The sequence below is a fragment of the Enoplosus armatus genome, chromosome 16, assembly GCF_043641665.1.
Source record: "Enoplosus armatus isolate fEnoArm2 chromosome 16, fEnoArm2.hap1, whole genome shotgun sequence".
In the NCBI taxonomy this organism is placed as follows: Eukaryota; Metazoa; Chordata; class Actinopteri; order Centrarchiformes; family Enoplosidae; genus Enoplosus; species Enoplosus armatus.
This window is the reverse complement of record NC_092195.1, coordinates 20,283,774-20,303,777: the sequence shown is the minus strand read 5'-3', so window position 1 is coordinate 20,303,777 and position 20,004 is coordinate 20,283,774. Positions and strand designations below refer to the sequence as shown.

Here is a 20,004-nt window from a genome sequence, read left to right as displayed (position 1 = left end):
TATGTATATATGCCTGTGTGTGTGTGCGTGTGTGTGAGTGTGTGTGTGTGAGTGTGAGCGTGTGAGATAATCTATAATTAAATTCCTGAGTTTAATGGGATTATCTGTGGGAGACAAGCAGCACAACGTCCTTGACATCCATCCCCTCGGTTAGTCACGGGTGAGCGACTGATGGAGACACACACACAAATACAGAGAGAGAGAGAGATGAAGAGGGGGGGAGAGAGGAGAGAGAAGCCAGGAGGCAGCAACAAAGAGAAGAAGAAGAAGAAGAAGAAAAGAGCAGTGAGGAGAGATCAAAGTGCGATGAAATGCTTGTGAAGTGAGAGAAAGAGAGAAGCCATCCGGAGGGAAAGGGTAAGGGAGAAGTGCCTTGCATTGTAATTATCTCATTTTCTGCTGCGTTACCACTGAAGGTCGACTGGCCTTTCCCTCCACCTACAGCACACCACGGCCAGCCAAGCCAGCCAAAACAAACACTTTCATCCCAATTAAAGACACAATACGGAAGGTCTTTCTTATTTCGTCTCTGCCTTTCATACTTTTCACTTGATTTCTTGTTGATGAACTCTCTGTCTATCGCTGCTCCCTTCTTTTTTAGTTTAGCCTAAAAAAAACATCTGAGAAACTCACAAGATGAGACGCCAGACGTTATGTTTAGTTAAGTAAGTAAAGTTACTTCAGCGAGTGAAGTCTCAGACGAGTCGAGTACAAGGCAAGTGTCAAGTTTTCATTTTTGTGACTTACTCACTTCAGTAAAAGTCTTGATTGTTGACTGTTGACGCATACAATACACACACACACACACATACAGTATGTCAACTGTGTGCAAACATACACACAGTCGACCAAACATCTTTAGAGATGCCTGAAGTAGATGAGGAGGGACAGAGCTAATAGCGAATGAAGGCCATGTCACTGTCCTAAAATGGCTTTGCACAGTAAGCAATGCAGTAACCCTAAAAACATTCTGCACTTCATCTCCCTCTGGTGGTCTTTGAGAAACTCGTCCATCTTTCAGTCTGTAGCAGTGCTTGATGATTGTGGAGATACTATAAATGCCAGATTTTGGTTTGTTTGCTCTTAAAAGATATAAATGCAGCACCACAAACTACAGCCTCCAATATGCCATGAAGTTGAACACCTCTCTAAAACAGTTTCTTGTGTAATATTTCAAACATGTAGCAAACATTGTCACGGGGTCACTTCCATTGATATCGTTACAAAGTGAGAAATTTGACTTTTTTTTTTTTTAATTACAAATTAATAAACAAAATGCATCATAAATGTAAAAAAAAACATCAGATCAATAAAAGCAAATAGTCCAGTACAGTTATTTAAACAGTAATGTAGATTAAAATAAGAGACACTCAGTGGGGGACTGTTGATTTAGACAAATTAAAAGAACAATTGTTAAGTGTTACAGACATAGACACGACATTTTTTTAAAGATTATTTTGTCAGAATATTCAGTATAAATGTGTATTACTATTGTTATTTGTAAAGTTTGAACTCCTTTAATTGGCAAGGTAAAATTTACCTTTACAAACGTAAAATATGGAAACCAGATATCAAGTTGTGGAAAAACAAAATCATTACGCATATAAACAACAATATATTCAGAGGAACTTGAACATACCACAAGTCATATTTCCGACTTCCGCACTGGGGAAGTGGGAGATTACGGGAAGTACCTGAACGTAGCACAACATTACCAGCACTCCAGCGGCTGAGAACAGACAAGGTAGTAGCTGTCACTGTCTTTATCTGTGATTTACTGACGATAAATGATGATTTATCAGCAGAGAAACAGCTATATACTTTAGTGTGACTCTTTTCATTGTAAAATCTGTGACTGTTAGCCTGCGGACAGCTAACTCTTCTAACCGGCAGCTGTCAAAACAAACGATTTCCTTTAGCTAACTCTGTTAGCTTGGATGTTGAATCTCTGCTGAAAGTTACCGGTGTGATTGTGTTGGTAAACTAGAGCAACTGCAGGGCTGAGTTTCTGTGAGGCAATATACATGTAACCACCAAAAGTGTTGCTTTTGCTTTGTGTTGATTTTAAACACATTTAAATCAGGCCTTTTTGTTTTGGGTGGGGGTCTGGCGGATGTAACTTCACGTTAGCTACCGACATAACTTAGCTAACGTATGCTAGCTTCGCATGAAACTTTCCAACGTTTAGCTAGTTGCTCATAAATGCTGTCAACAAGTAGTAACACTATCGTTTCATAACTGTGTACAAACAAACTGTCGGACGAGCTGGCCTGCGATGAAGACTATGATGAGGGTTTTTTTGTACGTTGTTGCCACAGTTTTCTATGCGGAAGTGACTGAAAAGCAACACTTCAGTTCACTAACATGGACTGTTAACTCTGTTATGTGATAATGAAGGAATGACAGGATCTACTTAGTTTCCTGTAGGCAGTACCTTACGGGAAATAGATTTATTCCAATAAAGTCTTATTGATTTTATGTTTATTTCATCATTGCATACAATTAATCTGCAGCTACTTCGGTAATCGATTAACATGCTGTGGTTACAACTTCTCAAACGTTCATTTTAAACTAAATATGATTGGGTTTTAGAGACATAGTCCTTTCCCTGGAAGGAAATTTGTTTTCACAGACTGGACATGTTCTCGACTTACAGGAGAAATGTACAGATACACGCAATACATACATTTTCTGTCTTTTAGATAAATCAAATCATCCATTAATCTTTAACGAGTGCTTCTGTAAAAGATGAAACTTCATAGAGTCAAAGACAAGTTTTTAAAAGTTAAAGAATAGTTAGACTATTTAAGTAAAAACTTAACCAGTAATGAAAGTAATCAGCTGCTGCATCTCTCAAGGCTGCAGATTGCAAAACAGGACCGACTTGATGCAGATAACAGCGCCTACAAGAGAAAATCACTTCTTCTAAACAACCAGCATTTTCCACATGGACTGCCTATATGAGCTGCATCCAACCAATATTTTCCTTTGTCATATGAGTCTTTTTTTGTCATTACTTTTATTGTATTAATCTGTGAATGATAGTGTTTGTGTATACTTGCATGTATTACAAATTCATGGTTTTGATGTGTGGGTGTACTATGTCTTGAATCACTGATTGATACATATAAATAGTGTATTCTTCATTACTGTAATTAATATGCTGTGTGGAGAATGCCACTTTGAGGGTTTTTAGGCAATTCTCCTTCACATTTCTTTGCAAATTATATATTGTATCTTTTAAAATGGTGTATATGTGTAAATAAAGAAACAAGCAAAAGCAAACAAAACAAACAATAGTGCATTGGAAAGACGTGTTTGCCACTAATCATTGCATTTTCCAGAATTACCTGCATGTTTATGTGAAATATATATATATATATAATAGGAGGGATTTATGCAGACATAACTGGTGTCATCGTGCCTGCAGATGACCAGTTAACTTGTCCCTGACTCATCAGAGTTCAGCTGAGTGCTGCCATGGCCAAAAGGCCCAAACAAAGAGCCAGTGATGAAGTGGCAGCCCATACCCCTTTACCATTGTCCCCCTTAATGAAGCGCCAGCCTGGGTATGTGAGCTGCTCAGCGTCTGGGTGGTCACAGGGTCTCCATCCAGTGTGTAGGAAACACTGCGTTACACAGCTACCACTGTTTCTGTTAACTGTGTCACACGTGGTCTGCTTACGGACGCCCGTGGCATCCCAGTTAACCTGCCACCTGATGCACACAGGCTGTTGTTTACATGTTGTTAAGATATTCTCAGAGTTAGTCAGACACATAAATAAACCCCTTTCCTAACCAGCTCTGCGTCTGGGATGTTGTAAGATCTTCAAAGTGTCAGGCAGAAATCATTTGTCACTGTTTATACTTGCTTTAGTGTGTTGTTTTCATTACCGGTGAGTTGATATTCATATTTGAGAGGCCTGAAGCAGTGAATTTTTGGCATGTTTGCTTAAAGAAATTACTTGATTCATTATTATTGGAGTTGCCACATGATACCAAAGGGGCCATGCTTTTAATATTAAAATAATGAAGCATCTTTAAGTTGCATCAGAAAGAAGTCAGGACTTTACACTTAGATATGTTATCTGTGATGAGTGTTTAGGCTTTGAATTTTAAGGTGTATGGAATATGTTCACAGCTATGAAAGGAAGCAGAGTCATTATGTTACGCACGTGTTTGAAGTTTTAAAAACTGCATGGTTCAGTGACTGTGGGGAGTTTTTCAGTTCTAAAGTTCAGAAGTCATTCCAGTGATCTTGTCAATAACCAAATACTTTCTCTCCCTGCCTCACATTTATTCTTCCTCTCTGTCTCTCTTTTCTCCTTTATTTCCTGCCTTCCTCCGCCCCCTCCTCCTCCTCCTCATCAGATGCAGACTATAAAGTGTGTGGTGGTGGGTGATGGTGCGGTGGGGAAGACTTGCCTGCTTATCTCCTACACCACCAACAAGTTTCCCTCTGAATACGTCCCCACGGTGAGTGACTTAAACACAAACGAACCAACGGACACTTTTTATTTACTGCAGCAAACTGATCATAACTGACATGAAAGTGACATTATGCAGTAGAAAGGTTATATTTACTGTTCTTAACACCCTGTATCTCTTTCCTGTCATGCAGGAAGTGATGCTTGGTTTTAGTTTGTCAGGGCATAAAAAGGACAGTGATCGGTCACCAAAACTAAAAGGCCTGCACAGTAAATCAAAATAGAAAAACATTATAACACAGACACTTCTGTACTTACAGTGCACACATATTTTTCCTCTTCAGTGAAGAACCACTGTCATGTCTGTACTATAAAGCTACAACAAGGAGATGGTTAGCTTAGCTTAGCTTAGCACAAATAGTTACAAAAAGGTTACAAAATCTGCCTACCAGCACGTCTAAAGCTCGCTAATTAAAACGAAAATAAATAATTTCCCAGAATGTCGAACTATTCCTTTAATGTAACATTTTCAGAAAGCTGGACTGGCTGGGAATCGAACCCTGCCAGTGTTGTTGACGTGCTCTGTGGAAACACATGCATTCATGAATGTATGTTGGTGATGAAACCTCCAAACCTCAAAGTATCTGGATCTTTGTGTTTGGTTGGATTCTTAAGGTTGACATGCTCGTTTTGAAGGACACCTTTTATTTAAAATGGCAGAACACGCACCAAAAGCATAATGAGGCGCGTCAAACTGCCTTAATGCCGCTTCTCCAGCCTCCAAAGCTGTTCTTCAAATGTTTACTGATATCTGCTGGTCATAAAACTTAGCTTGCTATGTAAACCCAACAGCAGCAGTTAATTAAGATAGTGTAGAGTTACATTTCTTGTTTCGATTTTTTACCGTTCATAAGTGTTGTTTAATGCTCAGCAGCACGATGTAGGAACAACCTCGCAGGCTCTGCAGTCTGATGTAAAACCTCAGCTCGACTGAACCTGCAAACTCTGACTGTTTGGTTTGTTACAGTCAGAAAACAGCTGACTGACTGTTGACAGGCAGAACTGTCCTGCTGGAAATATCTTAGATTTCCCTAATTGATGGGCAGCTTCACTGACTGCTGACGGCAGTTTGATGAGTAATTCTCTTCTGTTTTCTGTCGGTGCCCCATCTCTCTCTGTCTGTCTGTCAGTCGTCAGCACAGTTTGATCGGACGATTGCAGAACCAACAGTGCTGACTCAACTTTATCTTCCTCTTCCTGTCTGACCGTCTGTCCCTCACACCTCCCTCCCTCCGACATGATGTTTAACTATTTGTTATGAATATGTCAGTACTGTCCCAACACTGGCAACGTATTTCTTTTTTATTATATATAGATAGTTGGATATATATTAAACTATTACAGGTGGGCAGCTGGATAAAACACTCTTTGTCATGTTATCGTAATATCCAGATATATTGTGATGACTTTTCTGGAATTTCAAATAAGGAATGTGAATGAATTTTTGGGCGATCCAGTACATGAAATACCTGACAAAGTACTTCATCACAGTTATGCAAAAATCCTGATACAACCAGAGATATTAAAGGGAAAGCCAACTTATAATAAAGGGTATGGCAATATCTCTGATGGAAACACATTTCTGTCGTCTCAGTATGTATCATTATGTTGTAATATTCTGAGAATAAAGTTAAAATATTGCTAGTAAATAGTTAGTTGGAACATCTCAAGAATAAAGATTTTTTTAGCACAATCTAATCATAACATGACATTTTGTTCTCTAAATACAGAAGCTGTATCTCCTAATATTATGACTTAATTCTTGTTATATGAAGACTTCTTTTGACTTTATTTCGGTGATCCTAATACTGCTAATATGAGTAAGTAAGAACTGTGAAACTCATCTATATAATAATAATAATAATGATTCACTCAACCAGGCTGCTTTGCAGTTTGGTCAGAAACAGTTGTGTAATTTTTTTTATTGCTTACTGTCCCTTTGTTTTCTGACCCCTATTGTTTTTATTGCATACGCAACGTTGTGTCCCTGCCAGTATGATCCTATTGTTAGTACCAGCCCTGTCACTCCATGCCAAACACTGCAGTTATATCTCAAACCTTTGAAACCAATAATCACAATCAATGACTTGATTCATTATCATGCAGCTCTAACATGTCAAGTTAGACCTTAAAGAACGTCCACTTTAGATGATAATATTGGTATTTAATTCAAGCGAATGTTTTTGCACGCCCTCATCCTCCCATTCATCCACGCTCGTTCTTCTCTTCCCCTTCAGTATGACAAACTGCTTCTGAGAGCAAACATGCACGAACTTTCCGTTTCGTCTTCACGTCATTGTGTTTGTGTTGAGCATTTTCACATCAGTGCTGCGTCTCGTTGAGCTGCTTCCTGTCAGTCAGCTGACAACCGCCACAATAAGAAAGCAGGAGAGAGGAAGTCTCCTCCAGGAAGTAATCCCTCAGAAACACGTCGCCTTTCCTGAAGTTAATGTCACATCCGTAACTTTTTATCTGCGGTGTCTTTGTCAGGCAGTTCATTTACAAGCTATTGTATAAAGTCTAAATACAGCATGCACTGCAGAATGAAAGAGCAAAAGTCAAGCAGTTATAGACGATAGTAAAACGATTGTAATACTTCTTAACACAAGTACTAACTGGCCACTTCTCCATGTAGCTGCAGCTCTTTTCCACAGTAACCAGTGTGTTGTGATCAAGCTGTTTCTAGCAGCTTCTGTAGTCTGAGCTCTGTCCAAACACATTATCATCACAATCCTGTGTGTGTGTGTGTGTGTGTGTGTGTGTGTGTGTGTGTGTGTGTGTGTGTCTGTGTGTCTGTGTGTCTGTGTGTCTGTGTGTGTGTGTGTGAACAATGGGAATGTGTGCGCAGTTTGTATTTTATTGGAATATTTTAGTCTTTGTGTGTCTCCATGGCTCGCCTCTCCATCGTGCCTCAACGCATCACACAGTGTTTCTGTCTAAACTTGAACTGACTAGTATGTCTTCATTTTTGTGTGTGTGTGTGTGTGTATGTGGGTGTGTTACATCCTGAACTATCGTGTCAAGCTGTCTGAGTGATGTCCAAGGTTGCCTCTCAGTTCTGGAAAAACGAAACAACATTTGATAAAGTAAACTGAGTTTTTACTGAACCCCACACACACACACACCTGTAGTTAGGGTGGGCTGAGGTTTACTAACTTACAGTACTGTGTCAAACATTAAGTATCAGCATGAAAAATAACTTGAACAATACTGCTTTGTCATTTTGTCTATTGAGGCTTCTGAAATGTGTTGTGGCGCCGGTTCCTTTTCTGTTCTAAAATGGGAAATGAGCCGGAAACAGTTTTGAAAGCCAAATATCTGAGCACGTGGAAAATGGATGTGTTGAATTTGTACAGATCAATAATCTGCCAAACAGAAGTCGGCTGACATCATTCAGACTGAATGAATGAAGAGAAACATTATGGCTACTGAAGAAGAAGCAGATTTGCTTTTTCTATCTATACAGAAGAGAATAAACGGCACGCTGCCTTAAAATATAACATTAAATACGTCACATACAAAATGTTGCTTTAGTGCTGGTACCAATACCAAACTGCTTGGAGAAATATAAACATGTTCACCTTTTAGTTTTAGTCTTTTCATGAAAACATTTTAGTCCCTTTGATTATTGTTGAGAAATTTGAAATTCATTTCAGTCATGCAGTTGTTTTCCTGCCTCCTGAGGAATCTTTGTGGTGTACAGTTACCATGGTTACAGGTGTTTTATTCTACTGTTGCGAGTTTAGCAGAAAAGCCACTGTTTACCTGTCTAAATACAATTGTGTAGAATTGTATTGTTGTTGTGCTTTTCCTCTTGTTTTCATTGTGGAAAATGGTAAAGGCGAGATTCGATGCCTGGTTTCAATACTTGAAGGTTTAATACCCACAGACACATTTGTGAAGTTTGGCCCCAGACGTAGGAGATATCATACAGTCACATAGCGCGAGCCTGCCTGTTTAAATAGAGATTAAACAGATACGGCAGTAAACCTAGCTTGAACCCATGTTTGTAATAAGCTTCCTCTCCTACAGGCTACATCCTCCAGTTTATCTGGAACCTGTCTGTGCATACGGAGCTTCATTAAAACCAAACAGTGGCTGCAGGCTACAGCAGACCGCAGCAGGTCGACGTGTCGAAGCCGTGCTGTGTATTCGAGCCGGCACAGCGACTATAAAACCCTCCCTGCTTCGGCTCACCTCCGCGCTCACGGAGCTGAGGTTAGCGGGCGTGTTGGGGCCGCGCTGCTTGTTATTGTGCATGGCAGCAGCCTGAAGGTACGGGAGTGATGAAACAGGAGGGAGGTGTGACGGGCTGGCAGAGAGTCTGTTCACCTGCGCAGCAGCAAAACAAAACTGCCTTTACTGAGAGCACTCAGCTTGTTTCCATCAGTTTCACATGACTTGATGGAACAGTCATAAGGACAGTGAGGATATTCACTATAAGTGATGGGGTCATACATAGACGGATGATCATCTTGCCGGTTATTTCACATGATTTCTGAAGGCGAGGACATTTTGCAAAGAGGTTGTGTCACCTACTTCCACCTACAAATTATAATCCACAGTAATATAGAAATAATAATTGTAATTTGACAGTTGTTGCTATGGAGACAGCAGTGTCAGTAAAATGTGATCAACACCCACACAGTCCCGAAGAAGTGTCCTGGTTCCAGACCTCTGAATTGCCGCCCACGTCTCTTGATTTGTTCAGAGAGGTCTAATGTTGTGCTCATTAACTGTCGTTTCCCACAGTTGGTGAAATAATTGACCGTATAATCAGAGCTCTGTTGCCGGGATTAAGACGCCGTAAAGGTCGAAGCAAGTCGGCATGCTGAAAGACAGGTCCAGGACTAAAACATTGTGTTTCTAATAAACTCAGTCCTGACAGTGTGCAAATCCAACCTTTTCTAATGCATGATTTCATTTCCGTACAGGCGTGTCTACCAGGTGCACGTTGGACAAGTTAACTGCTCAGAGCAACGGCTGCTGCAGCATTTGTTTTGACTAGAAATCAGCCAGCTTGAACTCCTTCTTTTTTTTTTTTCTTTTTTTAACTCAAATATCTGCTTTTTGTCACAAGTGTTTAATGTGAAGCAGAAATATTTAAGATTCAAGGTCAAGGTCTATAACCTGCAGTCAATTTCTGTTCCGTCTCTCCATCTTGTAAGGCTTGTTTTTCTTTTTCAAAATGTACGTGTCAAAGGTCACCAGATGCAGTACAGCAGGTGTTGTGGTTACAAAGAGAGTAACATGGTCAGGCTGTTGGTGTGCTATTGGACATCCTCAAACAGTCTGGAGGTCTAAAACCAAAAGTAACAACCAGCTTCTCAAACACTTCAAGTCCTTTCATGTTGAAGCCCTCTGACCTTTGACATGTGCAGGGTGGGAAAAGGAAAATGTCGCTAAAGTTTTGGCCGCATGTACCCACTGTGTTGAGGGTTGAAATAGTTACTCTGTTGTTTTGGACATGAGCAAACTAAAGAGACATCTTCCCAAAATCACTGAAAGGACTGCAATGATGTGAAACCTTTTGCTGTGTGTGTGTGTGTGTGTGTGTGCTCTAGTGCTTCCATCTTTGTGAGGACCGGTATGAGTTTCAGACCTTGACAGAGAAGTTTTGAAACTGAAGACAGTGTTGTCTGGTCCTCACTTCTTCAAAGGGCTGTTTGGTTGCAGAATCAGGTTTAGGTTTAGTGTTGGGGTCATGGTCTTGGGGGAGGGGGGTCCTTACAAGTATAGTACAGAACATGTGTGTGTGTCTTCCGGTGGACACTCACAAGCCTCTTAAAGATGAAGTATACTTCCTGTTTAGTTTTAGAGAACTTGAACTGAGATCATATGTCTTTCTCACATTTTTACTCACCTCCCTTTGTGCTCCCTCTCTCCAACTGTGACCCTCCCCTCCCATCATTCCTCTCTTCTCACCCTCCCTCACCCTCTGTCTCCCTCAGGTTTTTGATAACTATGCAGTGACAGTGATGATCGGCGGGGAGCCGTACACTCTGGGGCTGTTTGACACTGCAGGTAAAAATAAACTCTGCGTGTAGACTGTGGCTGTATTTTAGAACATTTTGTACTTCATGTTTGTTGCTTGCTGTTGATCAGAGTGTTCGTGTGTCTCCCCCTGCAGGTCAGGAGGACTACGACAGGCTGCGACCCCTCAGCTACCCTCAGACCGACGTCTTCCTCGTCTGTTTCTCTGTCGTATCGCCCTCCTCCTTTGAGAACGTCAGAGAAAAGGTGAGTTTAGTCATGAAGTCAGTGCTTCAGGTTAAGGTTGGTTTAGGATTTTAAACAGAATCAGAATCAGAAATACTTTATTGATCCCTCGGGGGGAAATTATACGCATAAAACATAAACTAAAACTTTCCAAAATTATTTTTACTTTTGTTCTTTAGAACTTTCCCATAAAGATCTTCAGTTTCCCAGACTGGGGATGGGAATATTTGTTATTGAACCCTAACCCAGTGAAAGGAAAGGTCTTCCTTTAACAAAATCTTAAAACACAGAGAAATAGAAACAGAGGTGGAGAAATTCATTTTTATTCAACAAAGACTACTTTTTACTGTGACTTTGAGCTTGTGTGTTTGTTCCACACCCTGGCCTTTCAGAGTACGTGCCTCATTCTTGTTTGACCTTGCCTCTTCACAGTGGGTGCCAGAGATTTCACACCACTGCCCACGGACGCCCTTCCTGCTGGTCGGGACTCAGGTGGATCTGAGAGACGACAGCAACACTCTGGAGAAACTGGCCAAGAACAAACAGCGAGCCCTGACCTGTGAGAGCGGAGAGAAACTGGGCCGCGAGCTCAAGGCCGTCAAATATGTGGAGTGTTCAGCTCTCACACAGGTACGCAGAGAGGGAGCAGGCCTGGGTATCCACAACTGTTCACTTACAGAGTCTTAAAAGAAAAAGAACCGTCTGTCAACACTGATAATGTCTGTGAGTGAACCAACATCTAGCTGCTAAACTGATCACAAGACGAGACACGTACAGATCTGGCTGACTTAGCGCAGCAGAGGACAGTGATTGATCAATCACATCTTACATTCTCTTTGCACATGTCAGGACAAACAGGAAATAATCCGAAGTTTTGCCTCCGTCAGGTACAGTTAGGGTTTCGCTTCACGGAGGTTTTCCTGTAATGATCTTGTGTTGAATAAGAAACGGAAGAAGGGAAGATGCTTTAGAGTGAACTGGACAATAAATTACAACAGAAGTAGAGTTTTCCAATAAATCATGATTAGAGCTACAACAATCAAACTATTTTGATAATGATTAATTGTTTACGACGTTTTCAAGCTAAAATGTCAAACACTCGATTGTTTCAGACTCTCAAATGTGAGGATCTTTTAAATAATGAATGAATAAATGGAGAAAATAAGCAGATTTATCAATAATTAAAAAGTTAGTTACAGACCTAATAATAATTATTATAATGATACAGGCTCAGCTCTGCTGGTGTCACTGCATGAGGGTGGTAACTGGACCTTTTGATTATTGCTGTTACATTTCTTTGTGTTTTCTGAGTGTTTTTTGGCAACTTGGAAATGGATAACATTTGCTATTTACTACAGAGAGATTACATGTGTTTGTTTACAGAGTTGTTGAAAAACTTTAAAATCATCTCATGGACTTGGAGTGAACAGGAGTTCCTGTGTGGAAGAAAACCAGTTTGTCTTTGTAATGGAGTAAAGCCATGTGACCATCAGTGGCAGAATGACAACTTCACCTCAGCATTTTTGCGATATTTTGCCTTTTCATATTATTTCTGGCATTTCAGTTTTGTTTTTTTTTATCTACGAAGATGGAAACGTAGCTCATCAGCTTTTCTCTCTTTCTGTCTCTTCCTCTTCCTCAGAGGGGACTGAAGAACGTGTTTGACGAGGCCATCCTGGCAGCTCTGGAGCCTCCAGACAACAAACCCAAGAAGCGCTGCGTCCTGCTATAGACGCCACAAGAGGAGGAGGAGGAGGAGGAGGTGGAGGTGGACGAGGTGGAGGTGGACGGGGGTGAAGAGATGATCCGAGGGAGGGAGAACCGCGGGGAGGGGGAGGGAGTGAAGGTGGACAAGGCAGACACATGTTTAAACAGTGCCTTCAGCCGTAGTGACTTAATGTGGGTGTGGTGTTGGAACAGAAGGGCTCTCGACAGGCTTTATTTTCATCATAGATACGTGTCACTATAATATGACTAATAACACATGTGAACAACACTCCTCACTAACCAGGAAATTTAAATAAAGAAGGAGGCAGGTTGAGCAACAGAGAGGTTTGAACCTCAGACACCAAAAAGATACAAGAAGTCACAGCTGAAACTGGCCACCATCTTCTCAAAATGATGACATTTCTCAAAAGAGTTCTACTTAAGGCTTAAGATTTGTATAAAATGTCTGAAAAGGGTTTTTGGGTTGGGTCAGTAAACACGAGTTGTATGACAACTGGCACAGTGGAAACTGAGGTTTGGAAAGCCTGGACATGTTTGCAGGTCTTGATCAGTTTAAAAGTGACAAAAAGAGTTTTTGTCTGCAGCAGCAGAAGGAGAAGAAATATCCATCAGCCTTCATCACAGCGTCTTTTCTTTTCCAGTCAAACTAGAAACAAGAAACTTTCCTCTGGAAAGACATGATGAAGATGTTGCAGTATTTGTAAAACTACAAACCTTTGTGGATTTAAATCTCTGTCAGGAACATTTTTAAGGAGCAGGATGACTCGGTCACACTCACAGTAAGTATATAGGAAACCCGGGTCCAAAATCAGTATCATTTTAATCTTTGTTTGGTCCAGAATTCTTTATTAACATTAATATTTGTTACCAGCCACCAGTCTGAATAAAACAACGAGCAGAGGAGCAGGTGGAGCAAAGCTAAACAAACACATTCCTCGAGCAAAAATAATGCTGTTTTTAATTTAAAGAGACGGATAAAACGTGACCCAGTTGGTGAGCAACATTCCCTGCAGCTCGGCGGACCATCAGGGTTCAACATGTTGAACAATTACTGGAGGACTTCGAGAGTGTTGTTTCTAAAAAAAGAAAAAGTGGTGACTGTAACCTGAATTCATCCGTCAGTTGAAAGAGAGTCAGAGTGGAGCAGAAGTGGCAAATTACAGTTTCAGTAGAGCTTCACTGACGTCTAGCAAATCATGCCAACGTGCATATTTGCAATTATTAACAACAAGAGTGATGATGGAGGTTGCAAAGTTGACATCCTTGCTGTGTGAAAACGATGCTTTTGTTCAGAAATAAATCATTCTTTCATCATTCAGCTTTTTATTTGGAACAGAAGTCAAAGACAAATGGTCGAACACTTTCCTCGAGCCATCTGGCGACATGAAAAACATGGAATAGTCACCGAATTAGCACGTAATAATACGTTTTATTGTCATTATGGTCTTGTCTTTGCGATCGTCCTTTCTCTGCGGTCTTTTCTGTCTCCTGCTGTCTCACTGTGGACACGACATCCTGAACCAAACACTCAAACTCCGTCAGTGGAGATTCATTAACTCTTAACTGCATACCACCTAATATAAAGTATTAACGGTGTTAATAATCACGTCATCAACGGCCTCAACTCTGCATTTTCTGTTGTGAGGACTCCGAACAGGAAAGAACACAGAGAAGCTGCCAGAGTGAATGCTGTCCCAGCGAAAGAGGACACTGTTGTAGTCCTATTAAGACATCATCGGATAAAAGTAGTAATACAAAACAAACCTAGAAAGGCCTTTATTTCACTGCAGCATCAGTGCCAGACTCCACCTCCTATATTCAGGTTTTGGTGTGCATTAATAACCTCCAGCTGTCGTTGACTTTAAATGCCTTTAAAATGTTGTTTGTTGTTCATTCACGTGTTTTTCTCTTTCTGGCTGAGCCAAGATGTCGGGGTATTTTATATTTTGAAATCTACTTTTCCTGCGTAAGGCATCCTCCACAGTTAGGGTTAACCCTAACTCTGAATGTTTTCCCTGGCAGAAACCAGCCCTTCACACGGCTTCCTAATATTTGTCAAGGCAGGAGTATTTTTAGGGATGAAGACAGCTCTTAAAGGAAAGCGTATTGGCTTTAAATTAAAATATGAACACCGTTCTTATACAGCCAGGAGCAGATTAGCTTAGCGTATCACAAAGGCTGAAAGCCAGAGGGAAACGGCTCGCCTGGCTCTTTCTCTTGTCAGGTTAAACTAGAAATTAGAAAATAATCAAATTAGAGAACTTTAGAGGTGCATGTAGGTGGTTTTCTTTACCTTTGGACAGATAAATGTCAACATCACACCGGTTGCAACTCTTCTCATCGACTCCTTTAAAATCTGTCAGGGTCTGGTAGTAAATGAGAAGTGCCTTTAGCTTTTAGCTCCATTGCCTCTGTGGACGAAATGTTTTAACATGCTGTTAAATAGGATCCAGACTTTCATGGCTAATGCTGTTATAGCAGACCTCCTCGCGTTGTCCTCTCCTCCTGACCCGACCGGAACCTCAAGTGCTCGTTGGTGTGTTAGCACCTCCCGGAGGCCTTAGAGGGGAGTGCCGCTCGGTTTGGAGGTTCATCTGTGTTGTCACTTTGGCCAGCAGCAGACTGAACGGCAGAAATCTGATCACTTAACTTGAAGCTATAACGTCATCAGTTATACCATCGCTGAGTGTGACTTCACTCTGTAGCCAACCGGACACCTAAAAGAAGATCATGATGAGAGCTTCCTCTCTTCATGTTTGCAGTTATTTGCTAAATTATGTGTAAGAAACGGTATCAGAGATCGGCAGACTAGTGTTTCTGTTTAAGGTGGAATAGTTGATGATGTATTTGTGTATAATAGATTATAGTTTCTGGTGGAGCGTCTTTAATGCTCCTGGGCCAAAGGGATAACGATTTGAACCCTTAAACTGAGTGTATTCCCCATTAAAATGAACTGAATTCCTCTTTGCTTATTCCCCCCCCCCCCCCCCCCCCCCCCCCACTGTTTTGGAGATTACAGTTTATTCTGATAATGTATGGATGATTATAAGTATTATATATATTTTTCTTTGCTCCTCAGAGTTTCCTGGGGAACATTATTTTAGCAGGGGGGGGGGGTTTAAACTTCTTTTCTTTTTAGCTATTTGTACTATTACTTGACGGTTGAGTGCCAACGGATTGAGAGAGAATCACCGGCCTGGTTTGACAAACTAAACTAATAAGCTTCTAATGGCAGGAACTAAAGCAACATAATAGCAGCTGGAGCAATAATTACAGATGTGGAGAACTGCTCTGGATTGAAAGACAGATGTTGGAACTGCTGGGTGTTTGGAAATAATAAAAACATTACTTGAATGTTTGTTTCACCTTGACTCTTTTACTCCTTTTTATCATCTGCACTTTTCTGTCAGTCCTTATTTTGAATTAAACAGCTTTGTCTTGAACAGAAATGCATCAAAAATAAAATACTATAAAAGATTGTATTACCTTGTGATTAATGGAAAAATAAAATTCAGATTTAAGTTTTTTTAGCAGGTTCACTCCTACATGTACAAGTAGGAGTGAATTTTACTAATAAACTCTCAAACTTTTTTTTTTGTTTTCTTTTTATAAGAATAACTTTTAAATTAAAGAGAGGATATATAGAAATATATGCTATGCTTTTTTTTTTAACTCAAAATTCTTTTAGTTGTAATTTCAATGACTTTGTTTGCATCTTAAGAAGCAGACGTATAGATGGTTAATTATTACCTGGTTACCAGCGGCACATTTCACACTCCATACAGTCTGTTGTACATTCAGTCACCTGACTGAACGTGGTGACCAGCGGGTCAATGCAGTACCCTACAGTGAACACTAGGGGGAGGTGCTCCACTGGTTTTGAGTGTGCCTCCCTGAATACAGTATGTAAATGACCTGGGTTCATTTTGATTGGCAGTCTAAAATGGATCCTTCAGACCGACGTGGCATGGAGGCTCGGAGCCACTCGATCCTTTGTCTGAGTGACGGCGGCGACTGAGCGTGAAGGAAACGCAAGAACCATGAAAGGAAAACTGTTAACTATTCATTCACACCAGAATCTAGTCTTTCCTCCTCCCTCTTCAACCCCCTTTTTTCCCATCATCCCTTTCTCTTCTTCTTCAATGTCTTTGGTTTGTGGTTTGAGGTCTTGGGGATTGAGTCCTCATTGAGTTACCTCCATTTCACAACAGTTTCTAACCACTAGTGCTGATATGGAGTGAAGAGAGTTATTCTCATCAATGCAACATGTTCGCTGGCTTCTTGTTAAAACTTCTCCCAGTGTGTTAATCTGGGAACATGGCTGTGGCACTGCAGGCAGATTACAAGCAAATCATCTGCCAGGTTTCCTGCAGGTTTTGGTATTGAAGGCGAGGCCATAAACAGGGTTTTTACAATACAGAGGTCATAACCTCACCTAGAAATATTTGAGAAGACTGTCAAATTTAACATTTTATTTATTCATTTAACTATATTTTCTGTAACTTTTAACTCTCTGCATTGTGGTCTAAATATTTCACCCCCTTCTCTACACTGCCACGTATGTTGTCCTGTTGGAAAATACAAAATCCCTTTCATTTTGGAATCATTTTTTATTGTTTTCTACCTGCAAACAATCATTTTACGATATTTAGTCTAAATCACCCAAATTCCCTCGTCTGACTGTAATTATATGTCAGATCTATGAGACTACCTGACATGAAGTACGTTTGTATGTCAGTTTTCTGGGATGCAAACAGAAAGAAAAAACAGGTTTAAACTTTAACTTAACAATTCAATGTGCGCAGTAGAGGAATAACTAAACAGATTTTTAGATTCAATTTTGTCACGTCAGCAAATCCACGATCCAGATGCTGGCTCAGGACCGAGCTTCATGAGCTTCGTCTGGTCAAGACCTGTTTCGTTGTTTAGTCAGTTGTTTTTGAAGGTACTTCTCTGATTTCCTGGCCGACCATTTATTTCCTTTCATTTGATTCACAGCATGAAAACTGCGTAATAAGTACTTTTACTTTTGGTGCTGTAAGTACATTTTTCTGAGAACACTAAAGTAAAAAGTAGTGAACTTGTAATGGGGTATTTGTATATTGTTGTATTGGTACTTTTACTTCGTTAAGGATCTATACATGACAGGACCATGTGACACATGATCAACCAACTGAATCCTGTCCCTCGTATGTAAAGACCTTCTCTGAGTTCAGTGAACTCGAGCCTGACTGACTGTGGGTCTGCCTGGTGAAATAAAAGTGAAATTTAAGAAATGTTTCAAACTAATTATTAATATTTCTAAACATCACACAAGTTTTTTTTATGTAGTTATTCTTTGTTTGAATCGACTGAACCCGTCAAGTCAATCTTACCTGACTACCAGGTAAATAACAGTTCAATCAAAGTGTATATTAACTGATTCCAGATCACTTTCAGTTTTACTTTGACTTGATGAATCAATGCCAACTTATTGCATTTATTTGGCGGCCATCTTGTCTTGTTGCTGATTCAGCCTCTGACACTTTGACTGCTGTCTGTCCCAACACGCCTCGCTCTCTGCTGCTTGCTGGTTTGGCTGGTGAATATTATTGGATGTCCATCTGACCTCATTATAAGTGCGTTGCCACTGGCAACCAGCTTGGAGAAGACGGTGGGGGTGGGGGGGTGGGGGGGTAGAACAGTTGCATCATGGGATAGAAACCTGACCTCTCTCTTTTTTTTCTTCCTTTTTTTTCATCGCCTCTCAGGGGACGCACACGTGCACAGATACACATGTGTACACGTGCACACATGCAGCACATGCACCCGCAGCCACACGCACACACATTTAGCCTAAACAAAGATACATTAGAGAAGAGAACCAGTTTGTCGAGCCGCTTTATTCTGACTCTTTTTTCATTTATGGCTGAATGTAAAGACAAAAACACAACAACAACAACATGTACAGATGCACACACACACACACACGCACTGGACTCTATTGTTGAACAAAACACTGTGTGTGTGTGTGTGTCAGCGTTTGTGTATTTTTATGTGTCTGTTCATGTTCAGTTTAGTGTTTTTGGATTTCAAATTTCAAGTTTGAAGTTGAAGTTCATTTATCATTTAAACTATAAACAATATAAATGTTACTTTGATTTTTTTTTTGTACTTTAAAGCATTTCCTCTGTTTTATTTTCTTTGTCTTTGAGTCAGCGTGTGTTGGCACGTTTGTGTCTCTCTATACTTTTACAGAGACGTGTCTTTCATTTTGTGTGTTTGCGTTCATACGGTACATCTCTTTTGTGTGTCTGTGTTCGTGTCTTTTGATGTGTCTATGTGTCGTCTTCAGTATCTTTCATTCACATCTTTTGTGTCTCTCTGTGTGTCTGTTCGTACGTTAAATCTTGTCTTCATGCTCCTTTTGAATTTTTCGTGTCTTTGTTTGTGTCCGTCTGTTCAGTGTGTGTGTGTGTTGTGTACTTTCCTCTGCCTCAGTGTACTTCTTCATGTATCTCATTATTTATATGGAAGTGTACTTTTATGTGTGTGTTTCTGGGTGTGTTCATGTGGCTGCATGCACTCTGGTGTTTTAGTATGTGTGTCTGCATGTATCCCTGTCAGCCTGTAATTTTGTCTGTCTTTGTATGTTCTTGTGTGTGTGTGTGTGTGTGTGTGTGTGTGTGGGAGGTGTATATATGTGGGTTTGTGGAATGTTTGTGTGTTTGTGTGTGTTTATTTATGTATGAAGTGAGTGTTATCTGCAGCTGTATGAATGTGTGTGTGTGTGTGTGTTCATATATACAGTGAAACACACACACACACAATGCCTTCATTTCTGACATAACTGGTTACCATGCATACTGTGCGACTCTGACTATTATGGGGTGTTCTTTGTTTTGTCACGATGTGCCCTGGTATGGAATGGGAGGGGGAGGGGAACAGGGTGTGTGTCTTAGTGTGCACGAGTGTGTGTGCTTGGAGGGGGGTGCATACGTGTGTGAGGAGGAGGTATGTGTGTTTTGGTGTGTAAGTGTGTGTGTGTGTGTGTGTGGGGGGGGGGGGGGGGTGTAGCAGGGAAAAGGGTGTGTGTGTGTGTGTGTTTGCGTGTGTGTGTCGAGCAGAGGATTGGGTGGGGGTTGGGTGTGCGTGTCTGCGCAGACGTGCGAGCACATAATGTGTGCATGAGAGAGAGTGAGCGAGTGCATGCATGTGCTTCTGAGAAGGTAAGAGGGTAAGATAAAATGGCGGCTGGTGTGTGCGTGCATGCAGGCCTCTGAGGTGGGAATTCAAAGTTCAGTTTTTCCACTTTTGCTCACATCATCATCTCTTTATTGACCATTTATTCAGCACGTATTCTGTGTCACGTTCAAGAGTTTTGATTTGTTGTCATGTCTGCTCTTCACTTTTAGCTCGACAGGAGACATAAATAGGAATTAGTGGCGTAATCATGGCAACACAAAACTTAACTGCTACAGCACCTAAAGATATCACGTCCTGTAACTTTAGTCGGAGGTGAAAGCGCTTCCTAAAGACTGTGCAGTCCCTGTAAAGGACCATACTTCATACTCGATTTAGACCATTTACC

At 40.7% G+C, this 20,004-nt stretch overlaps 1 protein-coding gene across 1 annotated transcript; it reads left to right on the top strand.

Annotated features, from left to right (window-relative positions):
- The first annotated feature begins 1,699 nt into the window (after positions 1-1,699).
- LOC139299378 (cell division control protein 42 homolog) lies at positions 1,700-12,463 on the top strand. The gene is made up of 6 exons (XM_070922276.1): positions 1,700-1,744; positions 4,372-4,476; positions 10,439-10,511; positions 10,618-10,727; positions 11,139-11,336; positions 12,349-12,463. Exons 2-6 carry the CDS (start codon positions 4,372-4,374, stop codon positions 12,436-12,438), a joined length of 576 nt encoding a protein of 191 aa, XP_070778377.1. The 5' UTR covers positions 1,700-1,744; the 3' UTR covers positions 12,439-12,463.
- The last annotated feature ends 7,541 nt before the right edge of the window (positions 12,464-20,004 follow it).

Coding starts and splice junctions, on each gene's coding strand:
- LOC139299378 (XM_070922276.1), top strand. CDS start 4,372: ATGCAGACTATAAAGTGTGTGGTGGTGGGTGATGGTGCGGTGGGGAAG. Junction 4,477..10,438: donor CCTCTGAATACGTCCCCACG/GTGAGTGACTTA, acceptor TGTCTCCCTCAG/GTTTTTGATAACTATGCAGT. Junction 10,512..10,617: donor GGGGCTGTTTGACACTGCAG/GTAAAAATAAAC, acceptor CTCCCCCTGCAG/GTCAGGAGGACTACGACAGG.